Source organism: Lontra canadensis, unplaced genomic scaffold, assembly GCF_010015895.1.
Source record: "Lontra canadensis isolate GAN:19392208 unplaced genomic scaffold, GSC_riverotter_1.0 scaffold35, whole genome shotgun sequence".
Classification (NCBI taxonomy): domain Eukaryota; kingdom Metazoa; phylum Chordata; class Mammalia; order Carnivora; family Mustelidae; genus Lontra; species Lontra canadensis.
Genome location: NW_022631029.1, coordinates 12,573,706 through 12,597,882, shown reverse-complemented (window position 1 = coordinate 12,597,882; position 24,177 = coordinate 12,573,706). Strand labels below are relative to the sequence as shown.

General features: G+C 46.1%; 1 protein-coding gene across 2 annotated transcripts in view; it reads right to left on the bottom strand.

Annotated features, from left to right (window-relative positions):
• CACNA2D3 (calcium voltage-gated channel auxiliary subunit alpha2delta 3) overlaps nt 1-24,177 on the bottom strand; it is an 857,887-nt gene that overhangs the window by 164,173 nt on the left and 669,537 nt on the right. For both annotated transcript variants that reach the window (XM_032868337.1, XM_032868338.1), the window contains 9 exons: nt 22,383-22,454; nt 22,053-22,114; nt 20,637-20,704; nt 16,609-16,654; nt 16,353-16,450; nt 13,895-13,988; nt 10,766-10,861; nt 4,877-4,998; nt 2,208-2,288 (listed from right to left, as the gene is read on the bottom strand). In XM_032868337.1, the coding sequence (XP_032724228.1) occupies nt 2,208-2,288; nt 4,877-4,998; nt 10,766-10,861; nt 13,895-13,988; nt 16,353-16,450; nt 16,609-16,654; nt 20,637-20,704; nt 22,053-22,114; nt 22,383-22,454 (739 nt within the window). The remainder of the gene's footprint in view (nt 1-2,207; nt 2,289-4,876; nt 4,999-10,765; nt 10,862-13,894; nt 13,989-16,352; nt 16,451-16,608; nt 16,655-20,636; nt 20,705-22,052; nt 22,115-22,382; nt 22,455-24,177) is intronic.

Below are 24,177 nucleotides of genomic sequence, written 5' to 3'. Positions count from 1 at the left end.
TTCCCTCTGCTGTGGGAGGCACATTGGTGGGGGCACATATTCAGCTTCCCTTGCCAAAACAAGGCTTCTTCCCCAATTAAAATGACCTTTTTTTATTTTAGAGGAGTAAACAATGTCTACTTAACTTGAGGAAAATACACAGAAGAAAGTTACCGAACCTAATCACACAGTGACATGATGGTGAGTCAGAGTCAACACCATCTGCAGGGAGAGCTGGAGAGGCCACTCTGCTCTTGGAGACGGAAGGGTCCTCCTCAGGTCATTGCCTTCATGGTGCCGCATCCCCAGCGGCCTTCAAGAGCAGACCAATCAAATCTGTTTTACTTAGTCTACCAAACACACTCTTCAAAAGAAGGTTAATCACCACCAGTTTTGAAAGGTAAGTATTAAATACAGTTCCTTGGGTAACCTTGCTTCTTTGTCTTGCTCTGTAATTATCTTCTGAAGATGGGGACTGGTTGATACACACTGAGTAGCAGTAAACAGCAGGATGTTTCTTCCACCCACTCACGGTTGGCCAAAGCGTGTCTCAGGACCTGCCTGTGGTCTCTGGGCAGCCATGTCACTCCACAGTAGACCAGTTTAGATCAGCAAACCATCTGGAAAACTCGTGTTCTCCTCCACACTACATGCACAGTACCAGGCTGAGTTCCCATTTCACCCATTCTCAGCCAGACATTTATGAAATATTAGGTGTTTGGAAACATTTGAGCTGGGTTTGCCAGCCTGGACTGGGGTGGCTGGGCTGGGCACGGTGATCTTACGGCCCACACAGAACATTCTTCACGATGACTGAATGAGAAATCTAACGAAAATGTTTTCAGAAAATTCCAAACAGACGCACAGTCACTTTGGTCAGACCACGTCTTTGACAGCTGCTGTGGGAGTGGCCCCAATCCAAGGAGATCACGAGCCTCCAGAACTGGCTGGAAGGGTCACCCTAGGGGTAAGCAAGGCTCACCTCCTTTGAGCAAAAGTAAACCCTACTGAGTTAGATGATCCCGTCTCCTACTTTCTTCAAGGAACCCTACTGAGTTAAACGATCCCGTCTCCTACTTTCTTCTTCAAGGAGATGCTAGGTGACAAAATTTGAAGACAGCTGCCGTGAAACCCCAGAGTCCTTATCTCCTGGCTGATTAGTTACAGGTCTGTCTAGTTCAAGAGGCTATACAAGTCAGATACATAAGACCGTCTTCCTTCCCCTATCCAACAAGCCAGGAACAACCAGGGCAACTGTCCCCAGACCTTTCAATCCCTACTAATACAATTATGATGCATAGGCTAAGTCAGAAATAAAGTGGGGAAAGGAGGCCATTGTTTCCCAGCCAGAGAACCACCACTTCAAACATGTCTGCTCCATTCGTAGTCCTTCCCACAAATATTCACAGTGTGCAAAGATACAATATCTGATGTTCAATGTTCCCCTACAGTACAGCTTATTCAGGGAGGCTGCCCAGAAATGGAACAACTCCCTTTGGTAAATCTAACCAGCATCACGATGGTGCTTGGAGGGTCTTTCCCATCCCGTCCACCAACCAATGGCTCCACCAATATCAGAAATAGACGAGGTGCTGGACAGACTTACAGACTCCATTTTTGTCATCAGCTGTCCTCCAAGGAACACTTGGGGCAGTTTCGGACCCTAATTTAGGCCAAAAGGTCAGCAATGAAAGCCCCCAGCCACCACAGACATCTACTGCCACCCTTGAGAGTGAAAGAGATGGCAAAAGCCAGAGACAGGATTTCTTTGACAACTCGAGACTACCTCATGAAACATTTTGGCTTTCTCCTTTCCCAAACCTGGCCCCTGCACATACATCTAACTCCAATTCCTTAGCAGGAGGAGAGGGGTGAAAATCTCGGGCTCTTCACAGAAGGCACATTTCAGCTCTGGAGCTTACTTTAAACGAGCATGCTGCCTACGTTTAAGAAATTCTCCTCTGTGTGTACCAACAGTTTCTTACTGGCTCAGAGTTTAAGAGGAAGGCTGCTGGGAAAGATTTCCCGTGGTTCCATCCAACACAGCCAGCTGTCAGAACCTGGAATTGTAATGAGGACACCAAGCTAAGGAAGAAGTAATTTTTCATTTTTGTTTCCTTTCAAAACTTACTCTGTGAAGAACAGACACGCCGCGTAGAAGCAGTTGATTGGCCAGATCGAATGGAGGCCATGTTTATTAAATTAATTGACTAAAATCCATCATTTACCTGCCACCACAGGAGATTTCCGTTCATCCAGGAGCTGGATGGAGGTACTCGCTGTCACCACGTTGCTTTTGTTGACGATTCCTGAAAGAATAGAAACCATCACGACAAAACTAGAGAGAGTCACGTGCATAGGTTAAGAGAAAAATCATATTGGCCTACGGTCACCAACCTAGCAGAGGGTAATGGTGCTTGGTTCCCAGAACCCATAGCAGATCAACTCTGTGAAGCCACAGGTGTTGTGGAGACAGTCCTTTCAGTTAGGGGAATTAGTGTACCGAGTTCTGACCACCGCAGTGGGTGGGGGTGTCCAGCCTCTTCACATCAAAATTATTACTCACCCTTGGAGGAACACATCTTTTTATGATTTGTGGTTCCTAATTACAGTGTTTACTCTTGTCAGTGACATATTTACACTGCCTCTCTGAATATAGCCGCGGAGGGCTACATGAGATAAGGTTTTGAAATGGTTCCACACGTCGGGAACTTCAGCTCTCATTTGTTGGTGATGACTTTACTGACTTATAAAATTCTAATTTCAAGCTCAGTTTTTCTTAGCAAAACCCATTCCAATCAGAGATAGACTCAGAATGGCATCCCCATTTCAAACTTTTATTAATGTGGTAACAATATGGCATTACTACTAAGAGATTTTCATTTACTAACAATGATTCTAATACCCATAAATTGAAAGACACTGAGCAGAAATTTCAAAGCCCCTGGGTTAATCATTGTTAGTACAATGCTTGCCTTATAAAAGGTTTTGAGGAATGGAATTCAATTGAATTGGGAAACAGGGAGAAGGCAGTCCTGAATCTGAATACACTTATGACCAAAGCAATTGAGAATTTTCTTCTGGCTCAAGTCTAAGCAGTAATAAAGATTAGTTTCTTTTCCAGTGCATACAGGTAATCAACACACAGTAGAAAAAAATGAGGAAGAGCTCCACCACAACACTTGAACTTAATGTTTAGCATCCTCTCCAAATCCAAAGGAAGAATGAAATCTCCTAAGATAAGTCATCCTTAACTTTACCATGAACAAGGTAAATTCCTCTTGATTATAGGATTTCATTGAAAGTTCAATGAAAATCCTACTTGCCAAAAACCAACTCTACACCAGTCCCAATTAACCAGAATTTGTTTTTCTCAGATGTAAGTTTCTATAGGGAAAATGGTGAAAAGTAACAAAGCAAACATACACAGGGGCTGATCGCTCATAACTCTGATTTCCCAAGGCTCCTTCTCCCTGTCCAGCTTGGAGCAAAACCCATCCTGTGAGAAAAAAGGATAACTTGATGCTTCCAACCCAATTCTAGCAAGCCAAGTTCTATTTTTTTCTTAGAAGATCAAGAAAGAGAAAGCATCACGACATTACATGATAAAAGAAGACCTGGATAGGTTTGCAGCAGAATGAGAAAGTTCACTGTCTCCCAGTTGATATATTTGACAATAAAGCATCATACAAACAGACACAAAGAAAGAGCTTTAGTCACATTTGTCTATGAGAACACACACGTGTGTGGGTGTGGATACGAAGGAGTAGACTCCAAGAATCTCGATCCTGGAAAGAATCTAAGATAATCGCTTCTAAAATTACACCTGCTCAGGGAATTTCTACAGTAACATTTAGCCTTTCCTTGACCAGCTTCGTTAATGACCCTCTTCCTAATGAATCTATTCACCTAATTATTTGAGAACTCTTGTCAACATGTCTTCTGCAAATTTTTTGAAAGCGCTCTTTCTGAAGATGTGTTCATTCGTGGAAATGAGCGAAGCTAAGAATCAGGGAGGGGAATTGGACACGAAGCACTAGAGAACCCCCATTAGGGTTGATTTAGGAATGTTTGCAGAAGACTAGGTTGAGAGGTTCTAAGGTAAAACGTAAGTATAGTTTGAATGGTCCAAAGCAATCCAAGCTTATAGAACTAGGTCTTATCCACCTCCAAAGTTAACTACAAAGCATAGTCAGAGTCTTAAAGAAAATGGGCACCAAAAAGTATCAGCTATGAGAGATAAGAAAAAGCCAAGGGCAATTAAAACCTATTTTCAGTTTATTTTGATTCTAAACCTGGTTGATATAAGATGGTGTTCAGTTCTTTTTTGGAGGGAGGCAACCTTAATTTTTTTTTAAATATTATAAAGTCTCAGGACTAGAAAAATCACTGGCTATGTGCTTTTCCTTGGTCGTAACCCTCTGTCAGGAGAGCACAAGGCTACACACACAATCTCTAAGCCTTCCCTCCTGCATGTGGATCCGAATCAATTTAGTTTCTGATGGGGGAATTGTGGGCCTCCAAAGTAGTGTGACTCACTGAAGGTTCTGGCAAAGGATGTTATGCCTCCTTGAATCTTCTCTAAGTGGGGCCATGACAACATTAAAAAAAATCTACTGAGATGTCTGTACTCCAGTTCCACACAGTAAAAAAACACCAGTCCTACTTCCTGAAACACTCTTTGCACACTCTAGTTAAGCAAAAGCTCCATTTTACTTGGGGTCGTTATACTTATGGGACAGGTCGATGGTTCACTGCTAGGCCAATATTCAGCATTCACTGTCAAGATAGAACTTGCCTCGCTCCAGCATTCAGACAGCTCCCCTACACCCGGCATGCAATGCCTGGGTCAGCAGGACCAGACAGACAGACCCCCGCCTTCAACAAGGACACCCACCTGTGCTGAATGGGATGGAGTAGACGAAACTCCCAGGAATTTGCTCAGCAGCTCTTCGGTACCAGAGAGGGAAATGATCTGCATTGAAAATGTTCTCCTTGTCTCCAGCTTTCAGGAAGTCCCTTGAAATGGAAAGGAATAAGAACACATCAAAAAGCCACAGATAACCTAATTTAAAAATGAGCAATGTACCTGCATAAACAATTTTCCCAAAAAGACATACCAATGACCAACAGATACACAAAAAGATGCTTGACACCACTGGTCATTAGGGAAATGTAAATCAAAAGCACAGTGAGATATCACCTCCCACTGGTTCGGATGCTGTCATCAAAAAATAAGAGACAGCAAGTGTTGGCAAAGGCGCAGAGAAAAGGGAATCCTTGTGCACTGTTGATGGGAATGGAAACTGGAGCAGCCACTGTGGAGAACAGTATGGAGGATCCTCAAAAACTTAAAAATAAGACTACCATCTGACCCAGACATTCTGCTGCTGGGAATACGCGCAAAGCAAACGAGAACACTGACTCAAAATGATATTTGCTGCTTACTGCAACATTATTTACAACAGCCAAGAGAGGGAAACAGCCTAAGTGTCCATCGATGGATGAATGGAAAGAGAAATGGTGGTACGAATACACACAATGGAATATTACTCAGCCATAAAAAATGATAGAGTTCTACCATGTGCAACAACACGGATGGAACTTGAAAGCGTTACGTGAAATAATCAGACACAGAAAGACAAATCCTGTATGAGCTCACTTATACGTGGAAATGGAACACAAAGAAACACAAACAAACAAAAAACACACACACAAAAAAACCCCACCAAACTCAGAAAAAGAGACCAGAGTTGTGGTCACCAGAGGCAGGGAATGGGGGCAAGGGGAATTAGAGGATGGTGGTGAGAAGGTCCAAGTGTCCAGGGATAATGCAGGTGGGTCCTAAGGCTGTCATGGCACAAGGGGACTATAGCTAACGTGGCTGCAGGACCCACAGTCAAGGTGTGAAGAGACTAAATCCTAAAAGTTCTCATCACAGGGAGATTTTTCTCCTGTTTGTTAATTTATCTTCATGAGATATGTGAAATCAACCTACTGTGGTAATCATTTTACCATATACATAACCCAAACCGTCATGCTGTACGTCTGAAAGTTTTACAGTTGTGTTTGCCAATTATTTCTCGATAAAACTGGAAGAGAGGGAAGGGAAGGGAGAAGAGGAGGAAAGGAGGAGGGGAGGGAGGGGAGGATCCTGGCATCACTCAGCAAGGAAAAGCCAGATGCCAATGCGTCCCAGCCACCTTTGTTGGGTAAAAATGGTGTTGGCTTCCAGAACCCCAGCCTGCCTTTCCCAGTGCAGAGGGAACCTAACACTGTGCCCCAAATTACTCAAATACCTTGTAGAACCCAGCAATCAGACTGCCAGTGAGGAAATGATTTTTCCTAGTATATCTAGTGAACGGACTGTCTTAGCATCTAAAACAAGCAAACAAACAAAGCCTCCAGAAACCATATCCAAAGATAAAGGAATTCAGAAAGCTCTGTCTTGCCTTAAAATTCACACGTGATCACATATCCTTGGGAAGAGCAACTTCTTAAGTAGATTTTTACTTTTCTTAGAAAAAGTGTAACAGAGGTAGGAGTTGGCCACGTAGAGATCCTTGCTCCCTTCTTTCCTCCCTTCCTTCCTGTTCCTCTCCAGACACACATACAGTAGGACTCAGGAGAGGAAGGAACTGCCCCGCTAGCCCACAGTCTGCAGAGGGCTTGCAGGAAGGAAGAACAATCAGGGGACAGTGTGTATGCAGGGAAGAGGCCACTCATGAAATCAGAAATGGCACTACTTTCTATCTAGCCTTTTGCAGTGCGGAGTTGGATCCCACAGACAAGGGAGACAAATACTCAAATATTCTACATTGTTACAGCATGGCTGAATTTATATGCTAAGTTACAATTATTTGGTTCTTGGAAACTACTTGAATTGGCTTCTAATTCAGGAAAGCTTTCTGTAGTTTTAGGGTATGGCCAACCAGTGATCCCTTGATCTCTTCCTAAGATGCAGAGCTCACTCCCAGAGGAAACCCATACCATTGGAGGCCACCCTTAAAGTTCTTAGCATGGACGTATGCCTCCTTTTTTTTTTTTTTAAAGATTTTATTTATTGATTTGACAGACAGATATTACAAAGGGGCAGAGAGGCAGGCAGAGAGAGAGGAAGGGAAGCAGGCTCCCCGCTGAGTAGAGAGCCAGATGCGGGACTCGATCCCAGGACCCTGGGATCATGACCTGAGCTGAAGGCAGAGGCTTTAACCCACTGAGCCACCCAGGCGCCCCCATATGCCTCCTTTTAACTTGCACTACTATGTCCTAATTCCTCTCTAAGGGCAGAGACCTTATTTTTCTTGACATTTCCAGGGCCTGGCACTCATCAGACACTCATCGTATGCTTAATGATCACATGATAAATCAAATCTCGTATTCTGATACCATCTCCTCAAGTATTCAAAGTGGTCCGCTACATCTTTTCTAAACAGGATTTCTCAATTCTTTCAAATTTCCTCGTCCGTATGGCCATGTTCCCACGTAAAGGCTCTCTGCTGTCATTCAGAAGACCATCTGTGGAGTCGTGAGCGGGGCTGAGATGGTGCACAGACCTGAATTATTCAGAGTGCGGGGCGTGGGAAGAGACAGGACTGAGGTTATAGACCAGCTCCTCCTGGCACTGATCTGTTCAGTGGTAATGCTTTCTCACCCTAAAATCCATACGACTCACAAATTCTGAAATGTAAGCTTTTGCATTTTTTTTTTCTTTAGACATGAGATTCTTCCTAAACCTGACTTGGACAGGTGTGTGAAGGAGACTCTGCTGCCTAGGCCCGGGAAGAAGGGACAGCCGCCTCCCACACCGCACCATGCATTTTCACTTGCGATGGTCCTGTTCAATGACAGGATGCATATAACCATGGGGAGGAAGGCACCCTTCTCATTCAGCAGTTAACGGTGCTACAGGGAGCCCTTTTCCAGGCCCGGAAGGTGGGAAAATAGCTTAGACTGATGGGCACATTTGAGGACAGCAGGTGATAGGCTTGGAACACTGCATAATGAGGGCACAGTGCTTGCTGCCCACAACCAGCCCCTGCTGGCACCCAAGGCAGCCAGCGGGAGTCTGCAGTGCTCCATCTCCATTGGCTTTGGTGTTAACAGCAGAGGGTCTGGTTGCCAGGAAACCTTGCAGGTTCCTGACAACTACCAAGCAGTGATTCATCTGGGGAGGATGAAAGCCTACTTCTGGATACTAGCTGTTGTTGTGGTGGTGTGTGAGACAGGTTGAGTCTCTGAGCCCCATTTCCTCATGCACAAGTTGAGAAGAAAAAATACACTTACCACGATTCTATCAGAGTTACAGAACACAGGCTAGAAACTGAAAATGGCTCCCACAAGTATATGGGATTCTCGGAGCTCAGGGGCTTCTTGCATTCTCTATGGTTCACAAGGAAGGTATGAAGCAATCATCTCTTAGACTCAGAACTCTGGGAGGAGCAGAGCCACCCTGCAGAGGCTGACATCACTGTGTCTACATGTGTCCTACATGTGCTCCAAGAGGCCAGGTTGAAGGCGCAAGATTCACTGCTGACATGGACAAGTCCAGGGGCCATGAGCGAGAATCAAGGTGCTTCTAAAAGCAGGTGGTGGTGCTGGGAGATGGAACCGCGGTGTAAGACTGATGCTAGGACCAGTCAGTCCTGAGGCGGGGCTTCATAGTCTCTAGTCCTCCCCCCGTCACTTTGCACTCTTCTGTATGCCTTCTTTGAAAACACAGAACATCTAAAAGCTTTCTAGCCCTGGCTAAGAGTGTATCTGAATGGTTGGGTCTTAACAAATATCATTTGCCATCGGGGTGGCACAATTGGTTAAGTGTCCAACTCTTGATTTTGGCTCAGGGTTGTGAGATCAAGCCCCGCGTCGGGCTCCGCGCTCGGTGGGGAGTCCCCTTGCGATTCTCTCTCTCCCTCTCTGGCTGCCCCACTCTCCCCTCCCCCATGCTGGCTTGCTCTCTCTCTCTCTCAAACAAATAAATCTAAATTTTAAAAAATGCCATTTACTTGAATGGGGTAGACAGGTACGAGACCCTCAGACAACAGAACTCGATTCCGTTGTGCCTCTATATGAATATATATGCCACAAGATGTCTCCATATGAACCAATGGTATCAGTTTCTTGAAGACGGAAAATGATCTCATCCGTCCAGATATCCAATGACTACTCACTCCGGGTCACAGTAGTAGTGTCACAGAGCAGAACTAACCTGTACCTGCAGGTATTTTTAGCTTCTCAACATGGCTCTACGTCTATAGTTTTTTTGATGCTCACAAGAACCCAGGGAGATCACCACTGCCATTTCTCAGAGGCAAACCAGTGGGCCGAGCCAGGTGCTCCCCCCAACAGTCCTGAGTGTGATCTACAGGTCAGACTAGCAAGGTGTTCTGTTTTGTTGTGGTGGTGGTTCTTCTGGTTTATCTGTTTTAATCTCAAGACAAACAACAGCCTTTCTCCTGAGCATGAGAAAGTCCGTTTCTGTGTCTCCTTCTGTCTCTCTAGGTCCCAAAAGGAGAAGGTGATGTGTGTCTCGACACTTCTAGTCCTTCTAAGAACTTGCCCTCTGGAAAAACAATTGGGCAGAGCTAAAGGGCTAGAGAGGGCTTGGAAAAAATCAAGTCACAACTGCAACCAACCTCCTAAATGACAAATCTGAGATGCTAAGAAAGAGCAGGAATTGAAAGCCAGGTCACAAACCATCTCCAGATCTACGGATACGCCGTTTACCGGACTTGGTTTATAATCTCACGTGGTTGCAGTCGGGGTCTCGGCTAAGAGGCAGAGCACTGCTGAATGGGGCTTGCTGGGGCAGGAGCACCTCCTGCTCGGGTCTCTGTGGGGCCAGCCCCTTTAAGATCGGTGGCCAGCCTGTGGCTTCGTTATTCACCCCCCAGGTATCCCTAGGTCAGGGTGTGTGAGGTCCTATGGTGATGTCTGAACCCTCTCATCCATACTTGGCAAACTTTCTGAATCTTGGACTAGATTTGTCCCTGGCCTAAAACTGCCTCTTACTTCAGAGAAACAAAACAAAACAAAACAAAACAAAACAAAACAAAACAAAACCAAAAAACTGAGAAACATTAATAGGGTCAGAAAAGACTTCCCAAGCTCCCTCCAGCTCTGCTCCAACACCAGTTCGAAGTGGTAAGACCCTGATGTTCAATGTAGACACAGAGGCTGAGCAGTGCTTTCCAAGGGCATCTGGGTCCTGCACTCGGGGAAGCCCGGCCCGCTGTCCATCTGGGTCTCTTTGGAAGCACAAGGAAACGCTGTCCAACCCACGTCCCACCAGACTGCCCACTCCCGGGTGTGGGGCTCCGCGGCCCTCAGGCCCACGCAGAGGCTCCGAGGTTTATGAAAGCATATACACAAACAAATAAACAACAGACTTGAAATCCTGATTCTCGGACAGGCAGGAATTCCTCCGCAGAACCGCGGAGCAGCTGACTGCCCTGGAGCCATTCGTCAGGAGTCCTCCTCCTGGCTGCTGCCCCGGCCACCCCACCATCGCCAGATCCTGCAATGACTCACCAGCACGGGAGAGGACTCCAGGACGGTGGACAGAAGCCAGCGAGCGTGAAGAACAAAGGGTTGTGGAAAGGCCAACAGGCAGGTGAACACACACATTGGGGCCCCCGTGGTAGAACAGAGGGGAACAATGTCAGCAGGCCCCGGGGCGGCCTGAATTTTATTTCTACAGCTCGTGGAATCAAGAAACACAAGCATCCCTTTGAATTTCCCATTTCAGCGGCTCCCGGGGCCCCTGCGGAGGAGCCTTCCTACTTACTGATTGGTGAGCTGCTCAGCGCCGACAAACAGGTTGATCCTCGAGAGGCCGGTACGAGTGCCGAGGAAGGCAACCTCCACGCCCTTGTCAGAATTTCTGAAACACAGCAGCAGACAACGGGGTGGGGGGGGGGATGCTTCCAGTGTGCAGATAATGGCTTTTGCATTTTAAGACTCATGGAATGTTGTATGAAATAGGAGTTTTGAAACCTGAACTTTTAAAAGAAATTATAGAAACACACCCACACAGATGCATGCATGCACCAAGGACAGAAGGCAAACTCACCCCTCACGAAAGTTCTGTGGTAATTCTTGCACAAAAAACTAAGAACTCCTTTGAGGTGCCTGGGTGGCTCAGTGGGTTAAAGCCTCTGCCTTCGGCTCAGGTCATGATCCTGGGGTTCTGGGATCGAGCCCCGCATCGGGCTCTCTGCTCAGCGGGGAGTCTGCTTCTCCCTCTCTCTCTCTCTGCCTGCCTCTCTGCCTACTCGTGACCTCTATCAAATAAATAAATAAAATCTTAAAAAAAAAAACCCTAAGAACATCAAAGCACCATGAGGAATGCATGCCCAGACTGAATAAACACACCTATCTGAGGGTTCTGGGTGCAAACACAGGACAGTAGACTGGAATGGGAACAACTTAAAGGAGAGGACAAAAATGCTTAGAGGAAGCTTTTTGCATTGACCTAATAAATCGAGTCTTATTAGTGGAATCCGTCATTAGTGACAATAGCAACTGAGCCACGGAATCCAGTATGCCGGTTCTGCAGCCTAGAAATGTCTAGGACCTGAATTCTACACCATTTCAGGTCACCATCTTGTACCTTCTACCAGAGCACAGGCTTATTCTTACCACCACCCCCAAAGAGATGAGTAAAAAAATGGTTTCTTCAAATGGCCCTGTAGGATACCATGCACAGGACCCCTAAGAATGGCCTTATCAAAGAAAACTTATTTAAAAATTCACCGCAGATATTTTCTTCCACTTTCAAGGCAAATTGTGTATGTATGAGCAAGTTCAGGATGTTTACAATGCCCGCCCCTTCACAAAAAAGCAAATGGTCCTTGTCCACACATACATAATTTCATTCTACAATAAAAATATGGAGAGAATACTGTTTCTGGACTTTGCCTCCCTTCCCTAAATGCTAGTAGCAGTTTGACTCGAAGCACTATCCATGTCATCTTTAATATAAGATAATTTGGTTTCTTGATCTTTGATGGGAGTCAAAGTGGCCAATACTACCTTTTAGTGTTTAAGGGGTGAATAAAAACCAACACTATGCATTTGGTTCTGTTTGCAGTCTACCCAAATTGGAAAGCCAGGCTGCCCAATCAGTTACAGATGTGGACTACAAAGTAAGCTACCATTTTGGAAATCTTTAGCATGTGTTAGGAGTGAATCAGCAATCTTTGCACAGGATTTTGAGTTTCATGAGAGCTTAAAAGAAACATTTCCACATCCACCAGAGAATGCAATTGCACGAAAGATTCTGATTCTTCCCCAACCTACCCAGGGAATAAGAACCACGTAGGTAAGCAGTCCAAGGACACCCCCAAGTATAATGAGAACGGGAATCTCTCTTTGGGGTTTCAGACTCCTGGAGTAAACTGCCTGCCTTACATCTCCACTCGGGAGATTTGAGCTTAAAATGTCTAGAAGAGAACTCTGGACATGCCTGCATATCCCAAACCTAGTCTTCTTTCATTGTCTCCTGTCCTAGGAAATGGAACCACTATCTATATAGGTGTTCGTGTTGTAAATCCGAGAATGATCCTTGACAGCTCAGCCTTCCTCCTCTCACTCAGCAGATCCATCATCAAATCAGGGTTGGGGGCAGGGTCAGGGTGGGGGGTCTCATTTCTGAAGCATGGCACAAGAAGATCTTTCATCTCTATGCCACTGCCTTTGTCCAAGTGGAAAATCCCTTGAAATGCCGTAGGAGACTTTATCACTGTTCTTATGCCACTAAACTCTATTCTTCACATAGCAGTAGAGGAATATTCTTTAACAATGCAATTATGATCATATCCTTCTTAAAATCTTAAAAGTCCTTCTTAAAATCATTCAATGACTTTACAAAACTCATCGCATAGACTCCAGAATCCCTCATCTGACTCCCAAGGGCCTGAGCCATCTGGCCCCTGTACGACCTCATCTCCCAACATCTTCCAGTTTACCTTCTACATTTTAGTTCCATTGGCCTTCTTTAAATTCCTCAAATGTGTCGAATACTATTGTACCTCAGGACCTTTGCACATGCTGCTCCATTTTCCTTAGAATGCTCCCTAACCCTTGAACTGGTTTCTGCCCAGAAAAACCTTTTGTCTTTTATCTCCACTCTAGGCCTTGTCACACTCTACATGTCCCTACACTTCTTTCAAGGTAGTTATCACAATTCTTAATAATCTGGCATACTACACACCACAGACACCATGATGGCAAGAACTATGTTTGATTGAGTTAGCTCCATTTCACCAACATCTAGTCCAGTGCCTGGCTCGTAACAGACACTCAATCAGTATCTGATGAGTGAGTGAATGAATGAATGAATGGATGAACATGAATGAATGAATGAGAGCAGAATGAATGATAGATAGGATAGAAGAGAATATACAAAAGGGAAGGTGAAGAAAGGAATGGAGCCAAAAGCCTTTGGTAACAATGACCATTGCCCAGCCCCCTCTCCCCACATCCTCTGCTTCAAAACTAAAACCACGGGGTTATATCCTGACACCCTCATGAAACAGAGCTCCTACTTTCCCATCCTACTTACAACCCAGCCTGGCCCAGATCCCAAGTCCCCTCCAGACTGTGAAGCAGCAGGAGCCACGGCAGGCAAGAAGCTAAGTGCTCCTTCTGCCTCCTGCTCCCTCGGAAGCACCCCCCACCTCAGCACACCACATTTCATGTAACGCTAAAACTCAAATTATATGTCAAACCCAGGAGCTTGCCACCCAAGCCCGAGCCGCTAATCTGCTCGAGCTCTTGTGGTTTGGAGCTTTGGGGAAAATTAAAGCACTTTAACACCAAGTTCCTAAAACAGTTTAGTTCTTTAAACCATAACCATATTTCGGACGGCTTGTGGGGAAATGACCATGAAAGGGGGACACGTGCAAACACTTACTCAGATTTGTTGAGGGCGAGACTGGTCCAGTAGGCTTCAACGGGAGCACTCACCACGGCGTCGAACAGGACCTCTTGTATCAGTTCTTTATCACCTGTTGGGAGGGGCAGACTTGAGTAGATGGCTACCTCGTGTATCAATTCTTTATCACCTGTTGGGAGGGGCAGACTTGAGAAGAGGGCTGTGGCTGGGGCCCCCCTGCCAGGGGCTCGCCTCCCTCACTTCATAGGAACTGCAGGCGGCTTTCTCCCACTTTATGCATTTACCTCCCACCAGCTGAAAATACGGAACAGTTCTGACACCTGATACGCCAGCACCACGGGGACCCCAAAGCATTCAAGGGAGATGACGGTAAAGGGATAGTCTCATCGACGCAGTAGTTCGCGCCACAGACCAGCTTGCTTTAGAAGTTCGTTCTGTGTGTCCCCGTTTCTGTCCTCTGTCATAATCTGCAATTCTTCAGGGCCCTGATCCCCGTCATTTGTAAGAAGAGGAAGGGATGTGATAATGAAACACTCCTATTTTGTGATTCCTTCCATTTAGAAGGTTCTTGTTGGGACACCTGGGTGGCCCACTCAGCTGAGCGTCTGCCTTCAACCAGGTCATGATCCCAGGGTCCTGGGGTCCAGCCCCGCTTCGGGCTCCCTGCTCAGCGGGGACCCTGCTTCTCCCTCTCCCTCTCCCTCTCTCCCTGGCTTGTGCTCTCTTGCTCACTCTCTCTCTAATAAATAAAACGTTTTTGTTTTTGTGGTTCCCCCACCCCAATCTAAAGTGGGGAATCTGACCCTATCCAAAAGGACTCTTGCCAGAGATGCTAAGGAGTCTGGGGGATATCAGGAGTCCAGACCAGGGGCCAACTAATCATCACTTCCTCCCCTCGGCTGGTGTCCCACAGGAAGTGGCATTTTGCTGTAAAAGCAAACACTGAAAACAACTCATCATCAGAAAGACAATGGATACACTGAGATAGTGTTATGTAGTGGATACCGGAGAGTAATTCAAATTAATGCATCAGAGGTAAATGAGCAACACATAAATCTCAAAATGCCATGAGTGAAACACAACTTGAGCAATACATATATTAGACCATAGGTAATACAGATAGTATACCATATATAAATGTTAATACACAAAATAATGAAAATAATGGTACATACTGTTTAGAGATAACTATAGAGAGAAAGAAACAGTATAGATCCGTGGGAGGTAAGGGACCAGTTCGGGGTGGGGGTGATTCTCTTTGGGAGGCAAATGGAACTGTACAGGGGGACTTGGGGGCTTTAATATTATCTGCAATGTTTCATTCCTTTAAAAGTACCCAAAGGAAATATGGCAAAATATTAAGATTTCATAAAGCTGAATGGTAAAGGTAAATTTTTTATATTATCTCTATACCTTTGTTTTCTATTTACTTTTTATTTTTTAAACATTTTTTTTTAAGATTTTATTTATTTATCTGACAGAGAAGGAGAGAGAGAGGGCAAGCACCAGCAGGGAGCAGCAGCGGGAGAGGGAGAAGTAGGCTTCCCTTCTGAGCTGAAGGCAGATGCTTAACAGACTGAGCCACCCAGGCACCCCTGTACCTTTGTTTTTTAAATATGCCATTCAGACAGTCCAAGAAAATGAAAAATGAGGCTTATGTGATGTTCATCTGATCTTTCCTCTTCTGGAGCCTGTGCCAAAAAGTCAATCCATTCCACAGAGCTATAGTTTAGAAGCTAGATGAACCTCCCTATATCTCTCACAGGGCTGTTGTGGGGATTCTGTGAGGTAATACCCATAAAGGACTGCGCCCATCACTGAGGAAGTGGTACCGGCTAGGGGTAGGGGCAGCTGCTGGGCTCACTGGTGGCCAGTCTCTCCTTGACCAGACTAGCTGCTGGAACTCATCTGCCCGTCCAGGGGCTGCTCGTGCACTCGATGAGTGTCAGGACTGCAGCTCTCTTCCTGCCCCCTCTGCCCCAGCCACGGGCCATTCCTGACTCATTGAGCGCCCTCAAGGGCCTTTGGTAGGAGCACAGGCAGCGGCCTATATGCCTCAGGAGGCAACACCTCTACTTGGTGATCCCGCTCCAGAGAGAACCTGACCTAGAGCATGGCCCTAGAGGAGTCCTATTTCCTGCCCTCATCTCTCATTTGTAAAATAACGGAGGACATATTCACAGTCCCTTCCCAGTGATAACATTTCCATGCTACTCAGGCGCTCGACTAAAATGGTCCGGTAGGGGGACAAATCCAATGTGAAGGGTTGGACTAGGATTGGGGATCCTGTGTAACTTTCAGGAGCCCTTGCTTTTCCTCCTGTTCCTACAGGAAGCGGACATTTGGGTGGCTCTGATGGGGCTGATAATCCCAGCCAAAGCAAAGCTTCCCCTGAAAGCTGAGGGGAAGTGTGGTTTGAGCACCCCCCCCCACTATGGCCGCATACCCGGACAGGACATGTTGAAAGCACACTCACATTGGAGCAGAGGTTCTTTGCCTTTGAGGTAGAGCTTAATAGCTTCTAATTGAGACAGATGACGATGTTCCGGGTGTAGGTCAGTGTTGCAGTAGGACCTAAGGCCGTGACAGGGGCCAAAACAAGAACATGGGAGGATTTGTGGTATCGCCTTCCTTTGCCTTTGAGCCGGGAGGGTTTGGAAGGGAGTACAGAGGACTCGAAATCAAAGACAGCAAGCAACACCCGTGCTGATGAAGGATGGTTTAGTTCTTACCATTCATCTGCCAAGGACACGTCGGGGTGTTCTAAGTCATGCAGGCCTGGAGGTCAAGGAGAAAGGGTTAATGAGTAAGGACCACATGCATGGGTCACCGACAGCCCTTATTTTCTCTTGCGCTTCAAGTTTTGAGGGATGAGCTGTGGAGTGGTGATGAGTAGGCATCAACCCCAAAGAGATCCGGATCTGTAGGTGGGACTCCGAACAAAGGAAAGGACGCAGCATTCTCTCCCCACTTCCATCTCCCTCGCCCACCACCTGGTGCCTTCCCAGGCTGAGTAACCCAGGAAAGGCTGAACTCCGTGAACTCACAATACACCAGCGAGTCCCGGAGACGAGCTTAGTATGATGGTGCAAACACCGATGCTGGAGCCCCGCCCAGCCTGTGCAGGGAGCTGGGCTGGGCCGCTTAACTCAGGCGTGAGGTCAGCAGGTTACTTTGTTTTTCCACATGTCAGTTTCTTCACATGCAAAACAGGAATAATCATAGTCCCTATCTGCTGGGTGGTTGTGAGGGCAAAACGATAGTTTGAACGATGGGAAATTACCAAGACTCAACTGGTTTTGACCAGGAAACATTGCTAGTTGTTACAGGATCCTAAGTATAAAAACGAGCCGTGGGTCCACAAAGGTAGCTGGGACCACTGGGGTTTGCAGGGAATTGGGGAGTTTTTAACAGAACGTTCTAGACCACTCTAACTCTGTGGAATCACTTTCTTTCATTATAGCTTCATGTGAATTCACTTTGGAGGTTCATCGGCAGACACATCGGCAGACTTCTGAGTAATGACCGCGGGAACTCTGATGGTGCATACAGCCTGTTGGAGGGGGTCAGAGTTTCCCAAATGGCCAACGGTATCGTACTGGACTCAGGATGCCAATTTCCTCAAATACAAATGTATAACATAAATAGCAAAACACTAGACCTAATATTGCACACTCCTGCTTGATTTTATAGGAAGTAGGGAGCACATTGGACAGAATATCATCATATGGGAGCCAAGTGTCATTTCCTGGCTCCAACACCCACCGGATGGATGATTTGGGGGGTGTCATTTCAACTCTTTCAGTTCGATTAGTCAGAAGGTGTGGATGATGGAGCCTAACCCATGGACTCCGTGAGAGGGTTAAGTGGGACAGTGACGAGTCCCCACAGTAATCTACGCAGCCATCCCTGCCTGCCTCTGTCCATCCTTTCTTCCCTTTCTCCCTGCCTGCTCCCTTTCCTGCCTTCCTTCCCGGCATCAGCTGTACGCCGGATGCTATTCTAGGCCCTGAGACTACAGCCGTGAACACAACAAAATCACCACCCTCATGGTATCTGTCTTCTAGTGGTGGGAAGAGATACACAAATAAGATTAAAATACATAGCATATTGTTGGTGATGGGAGCTGTGAAGGAAAAGAGCCAAGCCAGAGATAGGAAATAAAGGAGAAAGAATTCCCCTTTTAAGTAGGGTAGTCAGGGAATGCTTCAGTGAGGAAGTGACTTTTAAGCAAAGACCTGAAGGAGGTGAGAGACAGAGCCATACAGATAACTGGGAGAGAGAGCTCTACAGAAGGAATAACCAGTGCAAAGGCCCTGAGGTCTTACCTTCCTGGAATATTGGGTTAATGATGTCAACTCTATGAATTTCTCTAGTATCCGTTCTCATCCACAAAGCCCTCTCTGGCTCTGTTTCATAGGTCCTATAGATGAATCCCCAAAAGGGAGATCTTTCTGATTGTTTCCTCTCTGAGTTCCCAGGGAACCAAGGAAATGGAATTTTTCTCTAAGCCACTCACCTTTGATTTTGGTCCTCCTGACATGACATCTATTGATGACTGATAATGCAGACATAAGACATAAGCTCTAATTCACGGAACTACTATGCTCTCTCTGTCTATATATATATTTATATATATATAATGATATATATATGTATATACATATGTAACAGTGTATATACATATATACACACATATATATACAGAAATACATATATATACATACACACCATATATATATACACACATATATGTATACCATTACACATATATACATATACATATGTACATATATATGATACAAAGTGTCAAGGAGATTCGGAAGAGAAACAATTTCAGCAAGTAGACTGTAGCCCATACCTTCAGTCTTAGTAGCAACTCCTTACACTGTCAGCAATCTGTCTGCTTGTTGACCATCTCTGTAGTACATACGATGGCAAACCATGCTGAGAGTGCCCACGTTCTGTGGGGTACTGTTCCTTACGGAAGATCCTACAGAAGTGTGGCTGCCATCCCCAGGAAAGCCTAACTTTTCCCAGAACAGAGCAGGCCAATGATTGTGCTGTGGCCCTTATGAGAACAAGAGGCTCGACCAGTTAGTCCAAGGGGAAGCTGCTTTCTCAGGCCCAGCTCCTCCAGGTTGGCAGGACTGAGAGAGGACCGACAGAGAGGAAGCTCTGACCTCGCTGGTATGGAAAACCAGATACTCTTCTCCTTGCTGGGATTCAAACCGATTTCTAACATGGTGACTATAGTGAGTTCTGAAATTCTCTCTGTGACCTCTCAGGATAACAGCTATGGAACAGCAGGTAAAAGTGAATGAAGAATGACTCAAACGACAGTGTGAAACAATGTGTGTGATGGTGAGGTGGGGAGAGAAAGAGAGAGAGAGACAGGCCTATGTATTGAGGATTGGCTAAGGGAATGGATGCATGAGAAGCCAACAGTCCACTAGTAATCTCTCTTTCTATTGTTTTAACCATGAGCAGTTTCCTCAGCTTGACCTCAGATAGCTCAGACATGAATTTTCTGGCCTCAGGGGCAGTGATATCTGCAGAGCTACACATGGCTCACGTGAGCTACACATGGCTCATTCATCCAGAAAATTCTAGAAGTTAAAAAAAAAAAAAAGATTTCTGAGAACACATCTTGTTGAGTATCTTGCCCAAGTTACAAAGCTACCTGCTCCCTCTTTCTAGTCTCTGGGAATAGATACCACGTGATGGATTAGTGGGCACAACAAAACCTTTCAATCTCCTTCCTTGTCCTTAAGACCTTACGATTATTTGGAAGACAAAAACTAACACCTGTAAAACAATGCACACTAGTTGGCAGTACCCCAGGAAGCTGGCTGTGGAACTTGGCATCTCAGGGAGTGCCAATCTCTTCATTCTCCACTACATCATCAGAGTAAGCCCCGAGAGGGTCCAGCTTCTGGAAGTTCACCCCATGCACTTGTAACCAGGCCTAACTAATTAAAACCGGCTCATAACCGACCTTCCTGCTCTTGGCCATACTTTCTGGGGACACTCAGGAAGAGCCCCGGTCTGGTCTTGTTCCTTCTTCGTGGAGATGTAAAATCTAACACCCACACTGGGTGAGTGACTTACCGGGGCCACTTGGGGAGCAGAGACTTTGAGAGGTCAGCTTCACCCTCCCCGTAAGCCGGTGATACCAGGGAAGGTCCCTTCTCTGAGGAACTGAGTTACTGGTTCGTGGCAAACGATGCTGCAGGCATGACAGTGGTTTTAAAGTTTAAAGTGCTGGAATGACAGCTACCACTTGCTGGGAGTTTAGATGTGCCTGAGCTTTATGAAGACAATAGGATTTGGGAATCTCAAAATGCTCTTCATTCCTTCGGACCTGTGTATATCATCCAAATGATCCTATTTCCCCTTGGACTTGAACTGCTTAAAGCACAAACAAGATTTGTGGCTCGACTGTGTAGGAGACTAAGGCTTGCATACCTTTGTTTCCATGGTATTCTCCCTGGGCTCGAATTTTTATACTACTTTGTATTTTTCTTGCAAGCGATTTTTATGCCTGGGAAGAATATAGTCGGTGGATGATACCCTGGGTTGGTTCAGCAGTTTTGTGAATTGAAGCAGAAGAGAAAGAAATGAAATCACCAGGAAGGCCACCACGAGTTGGGGGGTTGGGGTGTCCCACCATCCGGAAGGCCAGCTCCCATCAGATGGACAGTTAGCTGAATGAAATGGCCAGGATGGAAGGATAAGACAGGTCAAGACGGCATCTTACCTTCTTCAATGGTCACATTCCCTCGGAAGAAGTATTTCCCGTGACCTCTGGAGAGCGCCACACCTAAGCTGTGCAGAGAAACAAAACAGACCTTGAAACCCATGGCATCGACTGGAATAGACTTGTGATATCACTTTTTATTTTCCATGTTCACATTTCCATGTCACATTCTGTCAACAACTGTCCCAACAGTTTACTTTCAAAACCCCACTGGTTATCATTGGTGTTGGTTTTCCTGAGGTTCAATCAGCTGCTTCAAAGCCATGTCTTCCTGGACGCGCCGGCAACCCTTGGCTGCCCACATGCATTTTCAGAGACGCAACTAACTGCTCGCCCTTCTCTCGGATGCCCTCGGGAGAGCCAAGTGCCCTGCTCTTCACCACTACCTTATGCGCTCCTGCCTCCCAGTCAGCCTCACATGGGGCTTTCCAGACCCTAGAGTTTACAACTGGGAAAAATGAATCCCCTCTCAAGGACGAAATGAAACCTTTCCCTACATTAGGGTGTGGCCACGTTATTGTGTTCTGGGCTTCTAGGCTAATAGATGCTCCCCCGACCCTTCTCCTGGGCTTGATTCAAGCTCCTTTCTAAAGGAAGAGAATATATTTTGGAAACATAGTCTCTTCATGTGGCAAACCCACTTAGCGGTCACGGGTTCCCTTGACCACTCTGCTTCCAAATGGAATCAAACTCAGGATCCCTGGCAGTCTACGACAACACAATGCCCTAATTTATTTTTCTGATTCATCGAGAGTCAGGAAATTCTCTCCTCAGCTCTGTGAGGCATCGGTCTGGGAGTGAAGCAGCCCCACAGAAATAACTTCTTAAATAAGTGTTACAGGACTAAGGGCATCATAGCAGGAGCCTCTAGGAGGCCACATGCACGTCCGAAAGCAGGCAATGAGGCCAAGCCATCTTTCAGGACAGTCACAGAGAGGTAACAGGATCCAGAGGTAGACAGGCACAGAAGGACAGTTCGGAGAAATTAAAATGGACGCACAACATGGAGGGATGGGTATGCTACCTCCTCGTGCACAGGCTTGTTTGATCATGGAAATAAAAGGTGAAATGGAGCTCACTGGACAGCAAGTGAGCCAGATGGCTTAAGGACCTGGAAACCCTCTGAACACCCCCGCTCCACCCTTAGCTGGAACCCCCAAAGCTGACTTGCTTGATAATGAGATGCAAAAGCCATGACCAATTGAGTGAGTTCTCCTAGGTAAGCCTGAACCGTCTTCCCCCTTCTGGAAAACAGAAACAAAAGCAGCCTGGGAAAAGCCCCTTCCTCACTCTTTCCAGCCTTTCGGCAGGGTGTTTGGTTATCTTCAGATGATGAGCTCTGAGAGCGTCAGCAGGTTTTGTACAAACACAACTGATGGATCTGATGGAATGTCCATGTATTATGGTCAGCTCTACCTGAAAGGAGTACCCTTGATGTCTGTATAATAGTAGTCATTTGTCATCACCAAAACCCGTTTCTAGATTGAAAAAAAAAAAAAAAGTCGTAGAGAGAAGAAAATACGGTTAGTCTGCTAGGTGAAGTTTTCAGAAAAAAATAAAAACAAATGGACACACTATGATCAGGTTAACAGTACTACATGAATCTCGTTTGAGATAAGTAAAGACAAGAGAAAAATGATCTCAGTGGAAGATATTTATTCCAGATAGAGCTTTCAAAGCTAATTTTTCACAATGGGTTGTTTTAAATTAAGAGGCAAGAAGGTTTGAGAAAAAAAAAAAATGTACCCCTTTGTCCACTGTCTTCTTCACCTCCATGGAGAACTTCCCAGTCTTCCGGTTTACCATGGCATTTCTTAACTAAAATGATCAAAGAAAGTTTGGGATTAGCTCTTCCCCCGGTTGCATGTTATCTGGACATCTTGTGTCCTCCAGTTTGGGAGACATTTGGTGGTTTGTGCAAAACAGAGCTATGACAGGGCTGGGCTGTGTCCCCACCAAAGGGTGGGCACAATGGCTCTAAGTCAGCATGCTGGGCTCGGCCCTCTGAAACACGGCTCCTGCAGAATAAACATCCAGCTGCCCTGCTGGGGGAGAGAGGCTAACAACAATAAATGACTGTCAACTTCCATTTGGGGGTGCTCCTGGGAACCTCAGGGCAGCACCCATAATGTGGATGAAGCCCGAGGGTCCAGGAACCGAGCCCCCCCAGCGTGAAAACAGTCTAGAAGCAAGAACAACTATGGGACAAGTCACATTTTCCAAAAAGGGTATTCATTTGTCATGAAGAAATCATTTTTCAAAACAGAACCAAGTCAAAGGTGTTTTTCTACACAATAAGTTTTTCTTTTCTCTTCTTTGCTTTCTTAAAGACCATCCACCTGGAAGACAGGGACTCGCTTTCTATAGCACGAAGCATCTTCAGATGCTCCCGGAGAAACCTGGTGAGGTTAACAGTCTTGCTTTACAGCGACAGGCAGCCGAGGGGGGGACCCGGTAACTGAGTTTTGGAGGTTCCATCTAGGGACACCAAGCCTCGTGCCTTCCCCCCTTCCCCGGCTGACCTCTTCTAATTACGTGCGGCCCTTCTGTGGGTTCAGAGATGGACCACAGACGCCGTGATGAGAGATGGGCCATCATGGGCACCAATGGGAGACGAGGGAGATGCCAGTGAATGGAGGAGGAGCAAATGCTGACAGGCCACAGCCTGTCAGGAAAGGCTCTTTCCCAGCCCCATGGCTTCCCCTGCCCCCCACCCCATCCTCTTCCCTCTTCTCTCCTCTGAGGAGCTTGACTAAGATCTGGCCGATAGAAAACTGCAAAGCTTGCAAGCAACCTAAATTTGATTCGGGGCCGTCTAGATTTGGGTTCACATTCCCATCTTCTGTGAGAGAGGGAGAGAGAGAGTAAAAAGCATAATTTTTAGCTGGAGGCATGTATAAAATAAAACATATATTTTACTCTAGATATTTTTTAACAACACATAATGGGCATTTCTGGAAATATTTTCCCATTTTAACTTTTGTGGTTTTGGATGGGGAGAGCTGGTCCTAATTAAGTCTACTTTCTAACTTTTAAGAACGGCTCGATTTATCTTGAACATGGTTTTCATTTTTCCTCTTTCTGGTGCCTGCCTAAAGCCATTTGGGACCTTCCCCTCTCACATTCCCCAGGCGGGTCGGAGATTAGGTAAGCTTCTCTGAGAGTCCGTACCACCCCGCCCCCAACTCCCAGTAGCACCGAACAAACAGCATGGGGTGGGGGTGGGGGGGTTGGTGAGGGCTGGGCGGCTCCAAGACCAAGGGCACTGATGAGTCCAGTCTTTCTCTTTTGGACTACACTTACTAACCACCTACATGTGGGGCAGGACGGTGCTGTAGTGAAGGACTCTGCAGCCAGAGCTTATGAAAGAATCACTTACTCTCTCTATGCCTCAGTTTCCTTCTCTGCAAAATGGAACTCCTGACAGCACGCATCTCACAGAGCTGCTGTGAGAAGTAGATGAGCTGATATTTAGAAGAGTGTCTCATCCACCCTAAGCACTCGGTAGATGTTAGCTGTTCCCTACCACCGTCCCCACCAC